The sequence below is a fragment of the Lemur catta genome, chromosome 8 (genome assembly GCF_020740605.2).
Source record: "Lemur catta isolate mLemCat1 chromosome 8, mLemCat1.pri, whole genome shotgun sequence".
NCBI classification, from domain to species: Eukaryota; Metazoa; Chordata; class Mammalia; order Primates; family Lemuridae; genus Lemur; species Lemur catta.
The window spans coordinates 2537468-2558008 of NC_059135.1; the positions used below are offsets into that span (position 1 = coordinate 2537468).

Here is a 20541-nt window from a genome sequence, read left to right on the forward strand (position 1 = left end):
CACACCCAGGACAGCAAAGTGGAGGAAAAGGAAAGAAAACGCAAGGTGAGGCTTTCCCACGCCGGCCACCGCTTCTCAAGGAGCCACATGCAAACCGAACATGCAGCAGGTCCACATGCTCAGCCCCGTGGCCTTCCCTGAAGTGGCCGAGAGAAAACTCACGCCTTGAAATTTTGCCCAACAGAGGGGCAAGGGCACAGGAATGGTCAGCTGGCTCTCCCCTGCCTCCCACCTCCCGCCGAGGAGCTTTGGGAAGAACCCTGCAGCACCTACGACATGACCTCTCTTGGGCCATCAGTGACAATCCCTTGGGCTCCCACGCCAGCAAGCCCAGGATTGTCTGGGGCCCTGCCCCCTCCAGGTGTATGCACTGGAGCACACAGTCTGCCACACCGCTGAAGGTGGGGCTTGGGGAACAGGGCCCCATTCCTTGTCTTCTTGTGGTTTAAAAACTCAGACAGGGTAGGGAAGCCCAGATGGAGAGGAGCCTCCCAGAGCGGACCCCAGAGCCACCAAAGTCGCCTCCAGCAATCCTGTTTCAATATTGTCTTCATCTTCACCTCCCGAGTTCTTCTCAGAAGGCTCAGGGGGCCACAAGCTTTGCAGGGTGGACCACAGAGGTGAAAATGGAAGGTTCTAACCTCAAAGCTCCCTCCCTAGGGACCTCCTGGTCCCAGTCCTCCCCTTGTCCTCTCCTCATGATGACGCCTGTAGTTTTCACCCCATTCTTCGTGCACCACATCCCCACCGCATACAGCCACTTCCCTGCAGTGGTCCCTCAGCTGCAGCTGCCACCAGCCCCTTTGCCAGTCCTCTGGGCCCCCCAGCCTCCCTGGCTTAGGGTTTGGCAGGCAGTCATGTTCCTTGTCAGCACCCGGCTCACACACCCTGGCAGGAGTGTGGGGGCACATGGGGGTCTATGTGGGAAGCACAGCCTCTGAGGGTCCCCTCGAGACCTGGACCAGCTTCTGGGGCTCTTAATTTTTGACTCATCCATTAAGGCCAGGCACACCCCAGCCTGGAAAAACTGCTCCAGGCCTGGAGGAAAAAGCCAAAGATGCCGCCTTCTGGGAGGGCCCGGCCTTCAGTAAATCACTCGGCGTTCAGAGTCCAGAGCGCGTTGCTGGGGACCCTCTCTGGACTCTCACAGAAGCTAACCCAGCGAGCTCCCCCAGAGCGGCCACAGCGTCCATGGGGATGCCCGAGTTTGTACTCAAGGTCCCAGAAACTTCCAGAACAGCTGTGCGGAACCCCACTGAGCACCTGCCCTGAGACATGGGCGGGGATGTGTGCCTGTCCCCGTCCTGCCAGTCAGCCCAGACCTCTGACTCCGCAGTGGGGGTCCTGTGTCGGTCCTCCCCACCCACCATTTGCTTCATTCAGCAGCACCGATGCTGCCCCTGGCTGAGCAAACAAGCCACCCACGCTTTTGAGAGTCCCCTGGGTGCTGGTAGCAGCAAGGCAGAGCGAGCTCATTTGTCCTTCTGTGCCCGGAATAGTCCCACCTACACTCGGTCTCCCCCCTGTAACAAGGCAGCTTCAACAGTGGCCCAGGAGAGGGTGGGCATCTCCTATTCCCCCTTCCTGCTCCTCGAAGGGCTCCACCTGTGGAGGAGGAGGAGGATGGAGAAACGACTCTCACTATGGAACCTCCGCGGGCCCCAAGGCTGCTGCCACCACAGCTGCAAGTTACCTGGGCTCCTGCCTTTGCCCTCAGCTAGGTGACCCATCCGTCACCACACCAGACGGGATGCCTCCACCCTGAGGGGAGCCCAGTCACACTCCTGTGTTGCTTCCAACAAGCTTTGGTCCAGGCACAAGGGGTGTTTTTTCCCCATTGGGGACCCGGGAGAAGCCAGCAGGAGAGGACAAACACCCAAGCACCACAAGTACCACGTGGTGAGGCCTAGAGCGGGGTTACTGCAGGACAGATGTGTGGGCTGAGACGCAGGCAGGGTGCAAAGGGCCCCACGGAGTGAGCGGAGCGCTGTGAGTGGGCGTGGTAGGTGGGCGTGGTCCACGAGAGGGGCCTGCAGCCCAGCCATCCCCACCTGTGAGCCCTCGTGGATTTTGAGGGGTGTAAGGAAAAGGTGGGGAGCATTTGGCCAGCCAAGTCACAGAGGAGCTTTTCGGTGGGGAGAATGTTCTGGGGAACGAGAGGGACTGTGGAGCTTGGACTTTGGCTGCTCATGACCTTGTTATCTTCCCTGCTGAGCCAGCTCTTTCCCAGGCTTTGCAGGGGTGGGGTGAGGAGGGTGGCCATGAGATCATTCAGCAGACAAAGTCTGTCACTCCTTGATGACATAAGAACTCAGACCCACATGATTCCTATTGTGTCATAATGTTGAGGTGCCTTTTGCAAAGGGCCAATGGGGACCCAAGCACGTGCCTTACAGAGTTGTGAGGATTGAATAAGGAATGTATGCCAAGTGCTAAGCGTGATACCTACACGCAGTAATCACGTGCTCAGTGATAGCGCATCCACAGGTGAGGGGGCCCTGAGGCCCAGACCCATCCACGAACGCAGCACCTCCAGTATTCTTCTTGGTGTCACCCCAGGATCAGGACTCTGATGGTGCCAGGCCTGTCGGTCCCCAGGCATGCAGGGCTCCAGCTCCTGACTCTGCTCCAGGACATCCATGGGAGGGGTGCCAGCTGGGCTGTCCCTCAGTGCCACCCCCAGCAATGTTGGAAGAACAGAGCTGAGGTGACAGCGATAGGGGACACACACTAGACAAAAAGGCACACGGCAAGAGCCTGCTACGGGGGCCTGCCTGGGTGAGGTCCCCGGCCCAGAAGGCCAGCGAGATGGCACCCTGACCAAAGAGAGAGCCTTCCACCCTGTGAAGGAAGAGGACCCTCAGACACGGGGGATCACCTTGGACAGGGAGGGGGGCCTTGCTGGCAACCCACCTTTCCTTGGGCCCCTCCAGGACAGTGAGGGGTATTGGTGGCCCAGAAACTCTGGGAAAGGACTCAAGCTACCAGAGACCAGAAAACCTGATCTACAAATCAGCCTGCAAGTTCTCGAGGCAAAGACCGGACCTGCAACCCACAGCGTGAGTGCCACCGGTGCCACTACACGCTGCTCCGCCTGCACCAAAATGCACAGCTGTCATCTCCGCTAAATCCTTGGCTTTTCTTTTAATGGTCTCATGACCAGAAAGTTTGATGTTTTAATCCTTTCTTAAGTGATGTGGTAGCAAACAGATTTTTGGCTATGGTTAAAACCATGCTTTTTATTTACAAAACTGATGGATACATATTTAATCATTGGATTCCTATAGCAATAAAAAGGAAATGGACAACATTAAAAAGGCAGAATCTGTGGGGCACCAATTAGTTTATTCATTCATATTTTTGTTTAAGATACAACAATGAAGTAAACAAGTCTACACACAATATTGTATAGCAGAGACAAAGCTATGGCTATTTAGATTATTTGCAAATCTGCCAAAACAAAAGATTTATTTGGGGGAGATATTTTTAAAGTAATAATAATTGCCATAGATTAAAAGCCCACTGCACCTATGTATGATTATTAAAAAGCACAAAAAACCAAACAAAAACCTTTAGCAAATTATAATAGAGGGAAACTTTCTTTATATGACTATGGGCATCTATATAACACAAAACACCTAAGGCTCATCCTACTTGACGGTGAAATAGCGACTGCTTTCTTCCTCAGGTTGGAACAGGGCAAGGATGTCCAGTCTGACCACTTCTATTTGACATCAGACGGAGGTCCTAGCCTGTGCCACAAGCCCCGTGTTGTCCCAGATGTCCTTTACAAAGAAGCCATGGGGACATGGACGCCAACATTCCAGGCCAGGTAGCTCTGAGCAAAGACGTGCCCAGTTTCCTTTCACCTGCTCTTCTCCTGGGTGAGGCTGCACACCCACTGCCGATGGCTCAAATCTTGTGGCTTCCGGGGGGAAGACATATGAGCACATGCATACACACATGAATGGTGTGCACACACAACACCCACACATGTCTCCCCCAAACAAAGGATAGTCTCCCTGGATCTATATTTAATTTAAAAATCAAATAAACCTTCTCAGTAGGTAGCATGATAACGATACATTCTTTACATTTGTCCACAAACCACCTCACATGCAGAGACAGGCACCTGCCTGGTTCACAGCCTTCTGGATCACTAGGGTCAGGTAGGCCTCACCTTGCCCAGTCTGAGACACTGGACAGCTACCCATGTCGTTGGGCTCACCTCTGGGAGCTGAGTGCCTCACTGCCAGGAGCTGCCAACGTGCCAAGCTGGGGTCTCCCAGGAAGCTGGGGTCAGCCGTGGGTCAGCGCTGGGTGCAAGGGAGGCTGGAGAGTGGGGGTAGGGCATCACCATCTCCAGTGTCCCTAGACCCAGAAGGGGCTCTGAGGCTGGAGGGCCAGAAGGAGTGACAGTGTCCCCTCCATCTCCTTGGAGAGTACTCTGCCGGCCACATAACCCCCACTTCTAGAGGTAATTCTCTTCCTAGCCCTTTGTTCTTTGCCTTCACAAACCATGAGATCCACAAGGAGAGGAGGCAGTGGCTGGCACAGTGCCTGGCATGTAGTAGTTGCTCAGTAAATAGCTGGCTGACTGAGTGCGGTAGTGAATGAGAGAGCCAGTGAGTGAACTGGCAAGGTGTGGAGGCCCCAGTACAGACGGGCCCTCCGGGCAGGGCCCAGGCACGATAGGCAGGGCTGACTTGGGCCAGGCTCAGTGGTGCAAATAGGCCGGTGGGCTGGGTAGGATGGCCACAGAGCAGCATTTAGCTGGGAGGTGGGGTGAAGGCTGAGGCTGGAGGCCATGCCTCTCCACTGACAGCACTCTCCAGGTGGCTGGGGATGCTAGCTCACCACTCAACTTCCACCCCCAACTGCAGGGCTGGCTTTCTTCTGGCCAGTCTGCCTCCCCCAGTGCCAACAGCAACTTGCCTGTCCAAGAGCTCTGTGCTGGAGGTGACAGCTAGTCAAGTGTGGGCTGGCTAGGAAAGGATTCATCTCCTTCCTTCTCTCACCTGACTGCCCCACTCTCCCTCTCTGTCTCTCTACCCCAACCCCCACCCCCCCTTGGCCCAGCAAGCATGGCAGCCACAGACGGACCTGATCCTAGGAGTTCACGCCCTACAGTAGTCTCCTCTGTCAGAGCTGGGGCGGAGGCTCTGCCCAGGTCTGTCCTGTTCTCTCAGGACTTGTCCCCATCTTAGATAATACTGCCTCTCAACCTGCCTCATCCCCCACTACAGCCCAGACTGCTCACAGGAGGGAGCCAGTGAGATGTATCTTCGCATGTCCCCCAGTACTCAGCTGTCAGCAAGTATCTGTGAAGTGAATGAAAACTTCCAATAACAAGAAAGAAGAAACTGCCTGTGAAATACTGAAAATAGATCAGATTTTGAAGAGTTCTAGAGGCCCACACCTGTGGATAATTTCTAAAAGAATTGATTTCAATATTTTTCTACCAGATTTATTGGTGGAAATAGAAAAGGCTAAATTTAGAGAAGAAATGTGACATTGGGCTGCAGGTTGAATACACAGCAAGACCCCGGAAATATTGAGCATGAAGGAGAATCTCAGCGAGGTGGGATGAGCTGTCTGTTTGCTCTTGTTTCCAGAACAATGGAGCTCCCCATTGACGTCAATGCAAGTGAAGAAACAAAAAGGCCTTTGGGCGTGTGAAGGGTGCAGCTGGGCCTGGATTTGCCTGGCATTTGTGTGCGGTGTGGGAGAGGAGGCGGAGAGTGTCAGGGTGTCAGTGTCAGCGGAACAGGAGGAGGAGGGCCCCGACTGAAGTGGGAGCCGCCAGCAGGCCTCTCGGGGCTAATGCCGGGAGGACTGCCCCGAGGACTGCCCGATGAACTCGTGTTGCCCTGGTTTGCGTCTGAGGAGTTGCACACACACCTCCTCAGGGGGAGGGAAAGAAGTGGCTTACACACAGGAGTTCCTGAACGTGGGTTAGCTGGCTTTGGAATTAGAAGTTTACCTACAGGCTAGGGCTCATAGCCTTTCCCTCTGACCCTTCCCTGGTCGCCAGGGGAGCCCAGGAGAGAACAGGGAGAGCGAAGGGAGATGCTACGGTCCTTTCTCCCTGACAGGTGCTTGGGGGCGGGACATCATTTGTTTCTTCTGTACCTCCTCAGGGTAACAGTGACTCTATCTCCTGAACCAAAAATTGCAACACATGGTCTCAAAAATAAGCAAGGCCCCCTGGAGGCCGAGGAGACAAGCGTCAACCGCGGGCTTCGCGGCGGCCTGGTGGGCGCGCACCCGGCGCTGCGCGGGGGCGGCCGGTCTCCTAGCCCCGGGCCGCTCCCGCGCGCGGCGATGAATGAATGAGGACAAAACCGACCGTGAATGACTGAACGAAGGGCGTCCTCGGGGTTCCCGCGGGCAGGCCAACCCTGGCCCGGCGCCGGCGGCGGTCTCCCGGGGCCTGGCTTCGCGAAGCTCGGCCTTCCAGGGGGGCCGGAGGTGCGCGGCCCCGCGCCCCCGCCCCGCGGTGGTTCGCGCCACTCCGCGCCCCGCGCGCCGGCGGACGCTGGCGGTCTTGAATGGAAGGAGCCGACGCCGGAAGTGGAAGAGACCACTGGGGCGGACGAGGGGGGCGCGAGTACGCCACGGCTTCATTGAGGAACCGGCGCGGTGAACATGGAGTTCCATGTGCGTCTTATGTAAAGAGAGCGACGGGCGCCACCACCAATGGGCGCGCGGCCCTCGCAGGCCCGGCCCCCCTCGTATGCAGATGAGGCGGCGCGGCGGCCAATGGCGGACGCGGGGGCGGGGCGGCGCGCGCGGTCACGTTTTCCACTATGTGACAGCGGCGGGCGGCTGCGCGGGGGCTGCGCGCGGCTCGGGGCGGCGGCGCTGGGCCGAGCGGACGCACGGACAGCGGACGGAGGGACGCGCGGGCCTGCAGACCGGGACGCGGCTGGGCGGTGAGTGAGCGGCGCGGCGGGCGGCGGCACGGACCGAGCCCGCGGCTTACGTAACCGCCGCTTCGAGCGGCTGCGGGGCGCGCGCTGGAGTTTTCCGGGCCACGGGACGCCCCGGTTGGGAAACGGCCTTGGGGTGGGTGGGGCGTGTCAGGAGACCCTCGGTCTTGCTCCCAGTGCAGATGGGGCTGTTGCGGCGCACTCTTCGCGGACGGTGTGTCGCCCGTAGGAACCGCGCTGAAATCAGCATCCCCATTTTGCAGATGGAGAAACTGAGGTCCATAGCGGTTAGGCAGCTTGTGTAAGGTCACAGAGCTGCTGAGTGGCTACCACAGCGGACTGTCGTTCTTTAAACGATTTTCTTTTACAATCCCCCTCCCCTCCCCCTCATGGGGAAGGCCGAAGGAACGAGGGTCAGCGCAGCTGTCGCTGGGACACGGAAGCCCGTTGGAGAGCTGGCTTCCTGCCGTGAGGCCAGAGAGCCAAGCTTCGGGCAGGGGAAGGGGCCGGGATGGGCGCTGGTCTAGAGTTTTTCCAGACACCCATGGGCCCCCTGGGATGTGAGCAGAGACAAGACAGTCCCGGTGCCAAGCCAGGCCCCAAAACCCACCCTGGACCCACCTGTATTTATTCCCTCTCACCATGGTGGACAAAAGCGCGGTGTCCACTTTGTGGTGGAGCAATGACACCGTCCTTCTGGGTTGTCCCTTGGCTGCCAAATTCCGGATGTGAACTTGGGGGGTGGATGGCGGCCTGCTTCCCCCTCCAGGAAGGCCAGGATAAGGGATGACAAGTGGGTTGCCAAGGTTTCTGTAACCTACACAGAAGGAGCCAGTTTGGAAAGCTGATTCATAGGCACAAAACAACGCGGAGCCAGAAGGCACCCTGGGCATCCTCCAGGGTAACCCCTTGGCTTGACAGATAAGGAAACTGAGGCCCCAATACAGGCTGGGCACACACCATGGCAGGGCCAGGCCCAGGGTCTTTCTGTCACCCCGGGTCAAAATGACCTTAAGAGATTCCATGAAATTGGGTGCTGAATCCTGAGTGGGCGGGAACTGTGGGCCTCAGGTCCCCCAGGCGTTAAGAATCCCAGCGCTGTGGCAGAAGCCCTCTTTGCACACCTCTCACCTCCTGTATATGGCACAGCAGCCCCCTGGCTTCAAAGGGGAGATGCCCACCCTCTACCCCTACCTGGGATTTCTGGTCCCAAGCTGGGTTTGACTGGGAAGAGGCCGGGACTCTACCTGAAAGCTTTAATTGGAAACTGAGTTTTTGTCAGGTATTTAAGTATAATGAATAAAGAGACTCCTTTTTTTGCAAGGTGGAAGCTACGTGATATGCCAACGTAGGGATGGTGCCGTGGGTGTTCACAGTTATTTCACTGTCATCGTGGTGTGATTCATGGGTACAGAACTAGCACAGCCCTGGCTTTCTGTGGAGTTCCAGGCAGGAAGGGGGAGCCCTGTGGCAGCCAGCTGGCTGCTGCTGGGTGATTCGGGTCCTGCTCTGGGCTTCAGTTTCCTGTATAGAGAAACTGATGCCCTACAGAGGAGCTCTTTGAGGTCTGCTTCAGTTCCCAGGTTCCTGTTACCATGGTGATGATTTTCCCAGGCACCTATGCAGGAGATGAGAGGTTTCTGACATGCTCTTGCCTTGGGGTCACATAATGTAACCCTGTGAGGCACGTCTGCTGTGCTTAGAAGGCAGTGGGAAAGGTACTGCTCATCTGCACTGCTTCTCATGCACACCAAACTTTCTGAAAACCACTGGTAGGCACACCTCTGTTTCTAAGTGATGATGTAACTTCACCGGGACTCGGCAAACCACAGGTTCTGTGAGGTCATTGAATAGCTGGTGGGACCACTCAGCATTTAGTCAAAAGAAAGACTGACTCTGTGATGTTGCTTTTGCCTTTTGAAAACTACCGTATTTGGCACAACTGACTAGAAACACACAACCCTGCAGCTTTACAGACGCTCTGTGCCCCCACCTGTGGAACGCTGGCCCACCTGCGGAACCAAGGGAGGGCCAGAAAGTGGAGATGGGGCCTCTGGCGGGCCCTGCCCCGAGCCTGTGCTCTGCTCTGTGGACTTAGGCGCGTTTTAACTCCTTATGCTCGTTGTATACACGATTATAACAAGTCTGTCACTGTATTTCCAAGCAGATTAGCAGCAGTGACTGGTGACAGGGTCAGGCCACTTGGTTTTCAGAGGCTGGCAGTTCCCAAGACAGAGTGGGCTGCTGTGCTGAGCCCTTGTGTCCTCCTGAGGGTAACAGAGAAATCGGAACCTGCTCTTTAAGGAACCGGGTAAAATAAGAACAGCTCGGGTACATGAGGAGCAAATGCCTCAGCCTCCTGGATTCGGGGAAGCTTAGTCCCTGAACACTAGAGTCAGGAGGCTGGCACTTTTCCATTTGTTACTGTTTTAAAATCTTACACTTTTACATATTCAAGGATTAATTTAAAAGGCTGAGTTGAGAGCAACTGAAGGTTTCCTAGTGAGGCCAAGACAATGCCTGTCCCCAGCACCTCCTCTCCTTCCATATCTGGAAGGCTGCGGTCACATTTTCCTCAGTTACCCAACTGTTGCCATGGAGAGCGCCACTGTTTATTTAGCAGGACAAACAGTTTCTCAGGATTGCAGCAGGCTGGCCTCAGGGAGTAGGCTCATACCAGGAAGTAGAAAACATGTTATAATATTTGGGGTTGTAAAACACTGCCAGGCTTGCAGAGACAGAGGACAGGTTTTATGATCCCTGTTACGTAAAGTTCGAGAACAGGCAGAATTAAGCAGGCTGTGAGAAGCTGGGCTAAGGGGGACCCTAGGCACGGGCAGTGGCTGGGAGGGCCCCCGGGAGCCTCTGGGGGCTGGAGCGTCCTGCCTGCAGTTTTGGGAGCTGATCTGGTGCTGTACGTGGCATGCTCAGTGTGTGGACACACATCAACCTGTGACCTTACGATGTGGGACTTTTCTGCATATACCTGTACCTCTGTTTCAAAAAATGACCACCTTTAGTGATTAAACCATATGCTGACTTCTGGTTTCCACAGAGAAATGTATTTCTGCCTTAGCAGTGAGGGTAGCGTGAGAAGGCTTCAGCGGTCCCGGTGGGGGTGGTGGAGGCTGGAACTGAGGCCCAGGCTGTGCTTCCCAATTCTCTGTAACAATTTGTTGTGGAAAGTATGACCGTCTGCAAAAGCAGAGAGGCTAGCAGAGAGGATAGCGTAAGGAACCCTCGTGAACCCGTCAGCCAGTTGCAAGCACTTGGGCTCCTGGCCCGGTCCCAGACTCCATGATCTCATCGTGGACTGCGCCTTCTGAATGTTCCTCTGTCTGGTCGAGGTAAAACTTTCCCTACCAAAGACATGGCCAAGTGACCCAGTCAGGGGTCTCAGCTTGACGCCTTTCCTTCGGTCTGACTGTTCTCGGGGGCAGAGCCAGCGGCAGACACGAGAAGGGGGGAAGGGGGCCTCAAGGGCAGGCTCACCCAGCTTCCCGCAGTCCCTTTCAGCCAGGCTGTCCTTTTCCCTCCTGTGCCCTGGTCCCCTCCTCTCAGGAGCACTCCCCCAGCCGGCCCCCCCTGGGGTAGAAACAGGTTTCCTGGGAGCTCCCCAGGGCCCTGGCAGTGCTGGCGCGAGCTGGCGCTGGGCAAACATTTGTGGAAGGAGGAGGCAAAGTCCGCTTTGAGGGCACATCGGTTTCGCCAACTCGGCAAAATGAGGTTGGTCCGTTAGAGTCGCTGGTGCTCAGAGACACATTTTCTGGAACGATAAAGTTTCGGATGATTTGGCTTAGTTTGTTGTCTCACATTTCTGCCAAGTTTGCCTGACCCTCTGCAAAAATATTTGTATTCATATTTCCACCTAGGGTAATCATGTGACACAAATCATATTCAACCAGGTTCCCGAGGACGGACCTATTGGGTGGCTCCAGGGCACACAGGCACAGTGCCTTGTTGGAGTGTGTGTTGTTCCCCCAACGACTTCTTTATTGCCTGGGCTTGGGGTGGTGCTGGCTCTTAGTCCTTTAAATACAAGTCAGAGATAGCTTCCATGACCGTGAAATCTCTTTTAATTAAATTTGTTACTCCTGTCTGTTTTCCTGTGTTAATAAAAGATAAAACTGCATTCCAGATACTTTGTACAGGTTCTGTCATTTGATCCTCCAAAACCCAAGAGGAGGCAGGAATTATTGTCATCCCCATCTTCCAGATAAGGACACAAGGCACAGAGAGGTTAAGAAACTTGTCCAAGAGCACACAGTCAGGAAGGGGTGGCTCCCAACCGAAACCCTGGCTTTCCAGGGCCTGTTCACTTAAGCACTCTGCTGCCACCTCTGATTGCCTCAGTAACTCACCCACAGCAGAAGGGGCCAGCGGCTGTCTGCCGGAAGGCATGGGGGAGGCCGGAGTGAGAGAACGCCCTCCACACCCTGGACGCCCCTTGGCAGCTCTGCTAAACCGTAGCTGGGGCCCCATAAGAGGTCTCCTTGTTTCCACCTGTCCCCACCCTGCAGTCCCAGTGAACTATCAGTCAGATCTTGTTACACAGAACATTCCAGCAGTTCCCCGTCTCATTCAGAAACAAGCCAGAGTTCTGACTCTGCCCCTACAAGGCACACCGTGGTGTGGCCCTGCTACTCCTCTGCCATCATGTCCCTCACCCACTCTGCTCCAGCCTCGTCCGTCTTCCTCAGGTAGATCGCACAAACGCTCACCTGCCTCAGGGGCTTTGCACTTGCCGCCCGCCTGGCTAGAACTTTCTGCCCCACAGCCCACTTTCTCACTGTCCTCAGGCCTGAGTCCAGGCTCTCCTGAGAGCACAGCCTGGGCCAGGTGCCCTCCTGGGAGATGCAGTCCCGGGCAGCGAGAGGGAAGTGAGTGAGCGTGGAGACACACGCAAGCTGGCACCTGCTGAGGTGGCACCTGCCCCACGAAGACACTCAGCGGGTCGCTCAGCCCCACGGCCCCATCAGAAAGGCGTCCTCAGAAAAGGAAGGGTGGGGAGGGGGCGCAGGCAGCCTCAGAGCAGTCCATGCCAGGAGGACATGGAGGGGGTTTCTGCCAGCGCCTTCCCATCCCCAGTCTCCTGTGGTCAGAATTCACCCTGAGGAATGAGCTCTCCCTCGTGTCCAGGTCCCTCCCCGGGCCCTGTGGCAGCCGCCGGGGAAGTGAGGCCCACGCCATGGTGTGGCACTTCATCCCCGTCCTCACGAGGCGGTGGAGCCAGGTGCTGGGCAGCCTCAGGTGTGAAGCCAGGAGGAGCCACTGGGGCAGGTGCCCAGCAATGGCTGGGAGAAGCGCGTGTCTGCGGGCCTGGGAGATGGTGAGGCGAGGGACTCAGTAAGCACACGGGAGGGCTCGTGTGCAAGGTCCTTGTCAAATGCCACCCACACGTGGGCCTTCCCGGCCACCCTCCCTAAAACCTCACGCCCAGCCCCTCCCACTCCCACTTCCTTGTCACCTGCTCTGTGTCTTTCTCCCTAGCACTGGTCATTAATGTGCCACATGCTCTAGTTCCTTGTTGCTTGTCTGTTTTCCCCTAGAGTTAAGCTCCCCAAGGGCCGGGAAGGTGGCTGTTCCCTAGTCCACCCTCACGCCAGCCCTCAGAGCTGCGCACAGTAAGAGCAAGTTAACCAGCAGGAAACTGCTGGCACACGGCAAGCCCTGTATAAGTGCCATTTGTCCTTTTTATTATTGCTGTTAATTGTTCTGCGACTTGCTCATCTCTGAGAGTCTCCCACATCAGTAAGCCTGGTCTCCCTCCTTTTAATGGGTGCCTAGTATTCTAAAGAACAGATGTCCCAGGCTTTGTGCCTTTGACAGTGTGTGTCAGGCCCTGGGGGCCCAGCAGTGGGCACCTCGAGGCCCCTGCCCTCGTGGAACTTACGTCCTGGAGAGGGTGGACGGTAAACTGCGCAACACGTTGGTGTGAGGGAGGAGGAGCAGGCAGAGGGGAGCTGGTGGTGTTCCTGTGGGCTCCTCGGGGCATCTGCAGAAGAGTGCTGTGGGCTCCAGGAGCAGCAAGTGCAAAGTCCCTGAGGTCGGGGCACAGGGCTGGGCCCAAGGGGCGGGCAGGGCATGGGAGGTAGCGGGGGCTGGACCTTGCAGAGCCCACAGGCCCTCGAGTCAGAGCAAGGGCCTGAGCACCGGCAGTGTGAGCTGACCTTCCATCCACCAGGATCACTCTTGACACCTTGTGGACCTTGCTGGGCCAGGTGTAGGCAGGACCCAGCCTGGAAGTTGAGGCCGGCACCTGACCAGGGTGGTCAGTAGATGGGGTGCCCTGGGTAGGATGCAGTTACCCTGCTGCTGGTGGTTCTTTCCAGGCTTTTCTTACTCTGCACACTATGACCACACATCTCTGTACACATGTACAAGTATTTCCTTGCAGTGGATTCCTAAAAGTGGGAAGAGTATGAGCGTGCAGATTAGCAGTGTTGCTGGGCACCCAAATTTCTCTCCAGAAAGATCTAATATTACAGCCCCGTGCACGAGAGCCCGCCCCCCTCTGCCTTTCCAGCACTAGATGCAATCAGCCTGGTAATCTTTGTAACCCGGCGGGCAAAACGCCCTACCCTTTGCATTTTCCGCGTGCTGATGAGGTCGAGCGTCCTTCTACAGGTTCACAGATCTTTGGTATTTTTCTCTCCATCACAGTCTTTGTGTTTAGTCTCTCTCTTCCCAAAGTGACCTTTCGTCTTTCATCAAATTAGCTAGAACTTCCATAAAATGTTTAAAAAGACTGGAAGAGCAGCCTTGCTTATTTTGTTCCTGACTTTAATTGGAATAACAGTGGCATTTTAGGTTTTGTAACTCAGGGTACTGATCCATCCAGCCATCTAACTCATAATAAGCAAGTATCCTCTAACTGATACTTCTTCCCTTTGACCGTAAACTTTTCCTTTCAAAGCTATGGGTAGACATTATCTTCTGGAAATTTAGTACTGCACGAGAGATGCCCAAGACTAGTATGATTTTCCATACTTTGTAGGCAGTCTGTTTGTTTTTCCTCTTGGATGTTGCCAGGATTTTCTTCATCCTTGAGAATGTAGCTCTCCACCAGGATGTCCTGAGGCACTGGACTCTTGTCCTCTGATTGGCAGATTCAAACCTGTCTTCAGCTCAGGATGGTTTTCTTCACATGTGTCTTTCATTATGGTCTGTTTCATTGCTCTGGTGTCTTTTTCAGAAAGAGCTGTTATCTGCAGGTAAAAACTCAGCTTTGGGCCCGGCACGGTGGCTCACGCCTGTAATCCCAGCACTCTGGGAGGCCGAGGCAGGAGGATCACTTGAGCTCAGGAGTTTGAGACCAGCCTGAGCAAGAGTGAGACCCTGTCTCTACTAAAAAAATAGAAAGAAATTAGCTGGACAACTAAAAATATATACAAAAAAATTAGCCAGGCGTGGTGGCGCATGCCTGTAGTCCGAGCTCCTCGGCAGGTCAAGGCAGGAGGATCCCTTGAGCCCAGGAGTTTGAGGTTGCCGTGAGCTCTGATCATGCCACTGCACTCCAGCCTGTGCAACATAGTGAGACTCTGTCTCAAAGAAAAAAAAAACTCGGCTTTCTCCATCTCTCTCCTCTTCTTGCTCGTAATATTGGTTCTTCCCCTTCTCATTCTACAAGTTTCTCACCTGTCTCTCATTCACAGAACCTGTTTTCTTCCTTATTCACTCTGAACATTGTCCTTTCTGATTTTCTGTTCTAATGTGGCATTTCCATCTCGGTCTGTGGCTTTATCTCGTTCTTCATTACTTGTTCCATGGAATCCATCTTCTCTTGAATTTTCACTCACGATGAAAGTCTGCTTGTTTCCTCCGTGCCGTGAGGGTTGTGTTCACGTGTCTTTGTCGTGTGTCTTTTCTAAAGCCGCATGTTGGCTTTTCTGCTTATTAGTCTGTGAACAAGACAAGGTCTTATCAGCCCTGCTGTTTTCCAAACAGGAATGTGGTTGGACTCTGCGTGGGTCCGGCTCTCGCCTGGACGCCCCGGAGCGGGTCCCTCAGCGCGGGCTAGACCTGGGCGGGTGAAGGGTCATACTGGAGCTCAGTGATCCAGTTGTCCGCAGCTGGTTCCTCGCTTGTGTGGCCTCATAGTATTTCCTGGGTGGTTTTGGCCCCTTTCTCAGAGCTGCCTTGTTGGAGACGGGACCTCAGGTGTTCAGTGGGGACATGTGTCCAGAAGAACTTCTGCTTCCCACAGGCTTTCTGTTCTGTGACTGTCCTTCCCCCGCTGCTTCCCACAGGCATCTTCCTGGCGCTAGAGCTCCCTGTCTGGCTGGGCCCCTGGCTCCGCCATCTCCGTGCGTGGCCAAGGGTGGTAGGGGTCTGCAGCACGGGGCCACTTCCTCAGGAGGAGTCAGACTCCAGGATGGCTGACGACAATTCCCCTCCCCTGCCAGTTTTGTGATTCCTGGTCATTCCATGTGGGTCCCGATGAGAATGAGGTGATGGCAGGGGATGCTTTCCCAGAGTGTGGTGGGAACTTGAGGGTAAGATTTTTCACAGAGACTGGGGTGCAGAATCTAGAAGCCCTCTCTCCCCCTGTTCTGCCCTGGGAAGGGCTGAGCAGATGCCACACAGAAGCATCATTGCCACACTGGGCCAGAGTCAGCGTTCAGAGACACCCTGCGTGTGGGGCGGGTGCAGGAGACCCTGCCTGAGCGATCCTGGGAGTGGGGGTGGGGCCCTTCAGAGGCAGGTAGCCTGGAATCCAGCCCTGTCACCTACTGCTATGTGGCCTGGAGTGAATCACCTGCCCCTGCTGGCCCATCCATAGACCTGCGTCCTGCACACAACTTGGACAGTGGGTGTGGGAGTCACAGAAGCTGTGTGTCTGTCCCCAGTCATTGGCATCAACCACTCAGCACCTCCCAGCCACACTCTGCAGGCGTCTGGTGTGCTTCCCTGAGCACATGGAAGCTGTGAGGGACATTCTGCCTTCTGGGAATATCCCCTTGGTGAAGGGACCGCTGCCACCCAGCCACCAAGCCCAAGTCAGCAGGTCCCTTTGCCCTCTGGCTTCCCACTGAGTTTGGCAGATTGGAGGCCAGATGGGGTCAGGAGGAGAAAGGCCGTGGGTTGTCGGGGTTGGGTGCCCCCAGCCCCATGCTCCTGCCTCTCCAGGCCAGGGGCGAACAGCCCCTCCCCCACCCCCCAGTGCATCCCGGCGTTGGTTGGTTTAAGCATGACCATGCCCTGCCATGCAGTGCCATCGTCACACACTGGCTGCCGGGCCCCACTAGGAACACCATCCTGGGCCCTCCTTTCTTCTTCTGGTGACATCGAACTGTCCCCATACTTGGGCTGGTGGCCCCCCTGCTAGTCAGTCCAACCCCCGCCCCTTTTATCTTCCGGGGATTACTGTGGCAGCCTGAGGCTAGTCTGTCTCTACTTCCAGCCCCTTTCCACCCCGCTCTGAAGCCCCGAAGGTAAAGTTTCTGTCTAGCACCGAAGTGGGGGCCTGTCCCCATGCAAACTGAGTTCCGGGGGCTGGTGCTAAGGGTGCTTCAGGGGCTCCTAACCGTTCCCACCTCGCACCGGCCCCTCCCCCACCCCCACTCACACCCTCCTGCAGTGGCTGGGACCCCTGAGCTCTGAGGGGGCTCTGCACCTGCTGGGCCCACTCTGCCCTCTTCACCCATTAAGCCTCATCTCCCCCGAAGTCACCCACTGTCCTCGGCTTCTCTTGTAATTTGTACTGTGCTGTGATGACGATGTCTGAAGCCTGGGATGTCGGAAGCCTCCCCCATCACCTGGGAGACTTACAAAATGCAGACTCCAGGCCCTGCCAGCCACTCGGTGGGACTGTATTCTCCCAGAGTTCCTGCATGCTGGGGGTCATTGTCAGTGCTCTTGTCTGCCATCTCATGAGGCCCTCGCACCGCAACTGCCTAATTCAACTGTGTTCCTCATTCCTGACAGGCAGGAGCTCAGTAAATAAGAACACGAGTGACAGTGACGTGGTGAAGTGATATGCGTGCAGTCGATCCCAACTGCTGCAGTTTGTTTAGTAAAATGTGTAGAAAGATTCAAACAGCTGCTCCATTCGATGGCTCCGTGGTCACCTGTGTGTCTTTCAGTGCTTAACAATATTGCTCTCGTTTGCAGGTTTCACCCCAGCACCTGACATGAGCGGGTACGCGGAGTTCCCCTCCAGACCCGCGGACCCCCCCAGGGGCCCCGCAGAGCCCAAGCCCAGCCAGGCCCTGCTCCAGGACGATGTGGACATGAGCAGCGGCTCCAGCGGAAACGAGACCAGTGAGAACTGCTCCACCGGGCGGGACTCGCGGGGCAGCGACTGTGACGACAGCGGGAAGGAGCTGGGGATGCTGGTGGAGCCGCCGGGTGCCCACCAGAGGTCCGTGCCCCCGCCGGCTGGGCTGAGGCTGGACAGGCTTTTGGTTTTCTCAGTATATCTGGTTTCCCTTGTGATTTGATTGCTTTTGCAGTCTTTAAATCGAGATTACCAAATTGTTCAAAATTTTTGAAAATCTTATTAATGCAAAATAACTAAAATTTAGTTAGAGTGATTTATAGAAAATGAACTTGCTCCTTTTGTCTTGTGTTTCCATCTCCCAATACTTAGTTTTTCTGTTATCTGAAAGTTTTATGTTCCATTTTCATCTTACCCTTGTATTTTTTAAAAATTATCTTGCTGTGGTATTATCTAGCCTGTTATCATTGGCGGGATGGGGGAGGAAGCGGATGGAGCATACAGTGGCCTAAATTTTGCTTTTATTCCTTGTTCTTACAGTCCAAGTGCCTTCAGCCTGATGATGGCCAAGGCTGAGCACAACCCGTCCACAAGTGGCTGCAGGTAAGGCCAGTGAGTCCCTTAGTGTCTTCAGAGGCCTTTTATTGGAGGTTAGTTTTTTGGGAGTGATGTGACTTTTTTTTAGTCTGCATGGCTGTGTTGGTGTGACCTGGCCACATCGCGGCCTCTCAGACACTGACTCTATTCAGAGCCCCCAGTGTTGCACCAGAACCAGTAAAGCTCCTCCCAGCCCTACTCTAAGCAGACCTCGCCTGAGTCTTGGGCATGTTCATCTGGAACATTCCTCACCCTTTTGAGGGTATTTGTAATAAATTTATCCTTATGTCCACATTTTCCTGTCACCTCCGGAGCAAAGTCCAGCTCCTAGTCTTGGGCATGTGGGCGCTTTGCCACCACCGCAGAAACCGGATGCCCATCGTTCCTCCGGAGCCTTTTGCTGCGATGGTCCGTCTCCATCAGCCGGCGCCCACGGTCCTGCCTGCCATCTGTGTGCTTCCATTTGAGGACCCTTCTCAGAAACCCCCCCTTCCTCTCTTCTGTGCTCATGGTTCACAGTTATGTCCCAGGAAGTCACTTCCTGTCCTCTGTAATCCCATCACGCGGGCCTTTTGTGCCTGGGACAGGAGAGGAAGGCACAGCTCAGTAGCACCGTCTGCCCCACCAGACCACGGGTCAACCAGCAGCTATTCCTCGGGGGAAAAGAACCCAGTTGGAGGGACCGTTCCCACATTCACTGGGGTTAGAGCAATGATTCTTAACTGGGGACAGTTTCTGTCCTGGCAGGAGACATTTGCCAATGTCTGCAGACATTTCTGCCTGCCACAACTGGCGAAGGTGCTGCTGACCTGCAGTGGGTAGGGCCTGGTATGCGGCCAGACATTCTGCAGAGCCCCACAAAGAACTACCCGGACGAAAATGTCTAGCGAGCCCCGAGGTTGAGAAAATGGGACACTAACATTTCATCGCTTCTTTCTTGAATCCGCAGTAGTGACCAGTCTGCCAAAGCAGACGCGCACAAGGAACTGATACAGACGCTGAAGGAGCTGAAGGTCCACCTCCCTGCAGACAAGAAGGCCACAGGGAAGGCCAGCACGCTGGCAACCCTGAAGTACGCCCTGAAGAGCGTGAAGCAAGTGAAAGGTGTGTCTGCCCCACACATCTGCTCCAAATCTATAGAAATGAGTTTTAAATGCCCCCAAACTACAGCTTGGATTGTGTTGACTTTCTGAAACTCATTCCTGAAATAGCAGAAGGAAATGCAAAAAATCTGACGAAGCTGCCATTGATTGGGAACCTCAGCACACTGGAAGTATTCTATTTAAAGGAAAAAGAAACTTTTTGTACTCTGGGCTGGGTCAGGTCATGATCAGGGAGTCCAGCATCATCTGGGTTCTGGCAGGAGCATTGGTGTTTGGGACAGTGACCCCGAGTCCAGGAAGGGTATCACACACTGCTCGTAACCCGTGATAGCAGCCTGATGCCGTGAGCGGCTCAGAATGGAATTAAAGCAAAACATCCCTCAGCACTTAGCTGAGGACTTGTCCTACCTTTAAAATATAACGTGAAGAGATACGAGAGGGAAGCCATTTTCAGATCTTATCCTTAAAGGATCGTTACTTAGAGCTTCTTGGTTCAAGACCTCAGGCCGTTCATTTCTTGTTTATCTAGAAATGCGGGAGTTTCTGTCCTGGTGGTCATTTCAACCGGGAAAGGAGGAGGCAGGTAGAACGCCACCTTCCACCACACACAGGCAGTAATGGGGCCTCCAAATTTTATTCATAGATCCTGCTTCCATTTGTGTATATATTTTGGTTTTATTTGTTAGATGGCAGAATATGAAAGAACTTTTAGAACTGGTCAGTCATGTATAAGACTAAGGCTTTTACGTGAGAATACACGTGCCGAACTCTTCAAAGGTGCGGTGCAGGAATCTGTGAACAAACCCTGCAAGTTCCAGAAATATTCACATCCACAAGCTCAGATGCTTTACTGCTCCATAAACTACCAAGCCCCTTAAGTGTCTCCCGGTAGAATTTCATTCTCCAGCTGCTGCCAGACCTGGCTCTCCCACGGGGAGCTACCCTGTGTCCTGGTCTCAGGGAGTTGCCGGTGCTTCTGTCTCCAGGAAGGGCAGGAATACACTGCTGTGGACCCAGAGCCTGGTTTCCCACGGCCAGTCCCTAGAATTTGGGGCCGAAACCCCTGCACTGGGGTCATCGAGGATGGTTTAGCTGTAGACGTTAGTCACAAAGGTCCGGGTGCCCTGCCTTTAGTCCACGAGCTTCAGGAGCATTCAGCTTCCTCCAGCATTTCAGAGAAAACAGCAGAAATCTTGGAGGTGGTATCCACGTCTGCACTCCTGACCTTACAGCACTGTGGGCTTAGGTGTGACCTTTTTTTTTTTCCCGTGGAAACCACTGGCTCCTAAGCTGTGCTGATCTGCTGTGAGGATCAGTCAGTGTCAGCCAGGGCGGGGGAGGGGGCGCCCTGCAGAGCAGCTGCACCCCCACCAGTGGGTGTGTGAGCACCGCCCCCAGCCCCCTCTGCAGACGTGCGCCCTTGTCCGTGCATTGCACAGGCGGCCTGCAGTGCTGGAGGGCCCTGACATTAAACACGTGTGTAAAACCAGAAGAATCTGAAAGGCTGAGATAAAGGTAGCTTTACTCTGTTATCATCAGTCACTGCCTCAAGGCACAGCGTGCAGTTAGGGCAGGCTCATCATGGATAATTGTGAGTATAAACCCATGTTTCACACAGTCTTCATATTTTTTGATGTTTGGGCAACTTTTCATTGGTTGGGGGTCAAACAGGCGCCGCTCTGCAGTGCTC

At 54.9% G+C, this 20541-nt stretch overlaps 1 protein-coding gene across 2 annotated transcripts in view; it reads left to right on the forward strand.

The window, feature by feature from the left end:
• The first annotated feature begins 6838 nt into the window (after positions 1-6838).
• PER2 (period circadian regulator 2) overlaps positions 6839-20541 on the forward strand; it is a 39070-nt gene continuing 25367 nt past the window's right edge. For both annotated transcript variants that reach the window (XM_045558660.1, XM_045558661.1), the window contains exons 1-4: positions 6839-6935; positions 17046-17295; positions 17692-17754; positions 18698-18852. In XM_045558660.1, coding sequence (XP_045414616.1) covers positions 17066-17295; positions 17692-17754; positions 18698-18852 — 448 coding nt within the window. In that variant the 5' untranslated portion in view covers positions 6839-6935; positions 17046-17065. The remainder of the gene's footprint in view (positions 6936-17045; positions 17296-17691; positions 17755-18697; positions 18853-20541) is intronic.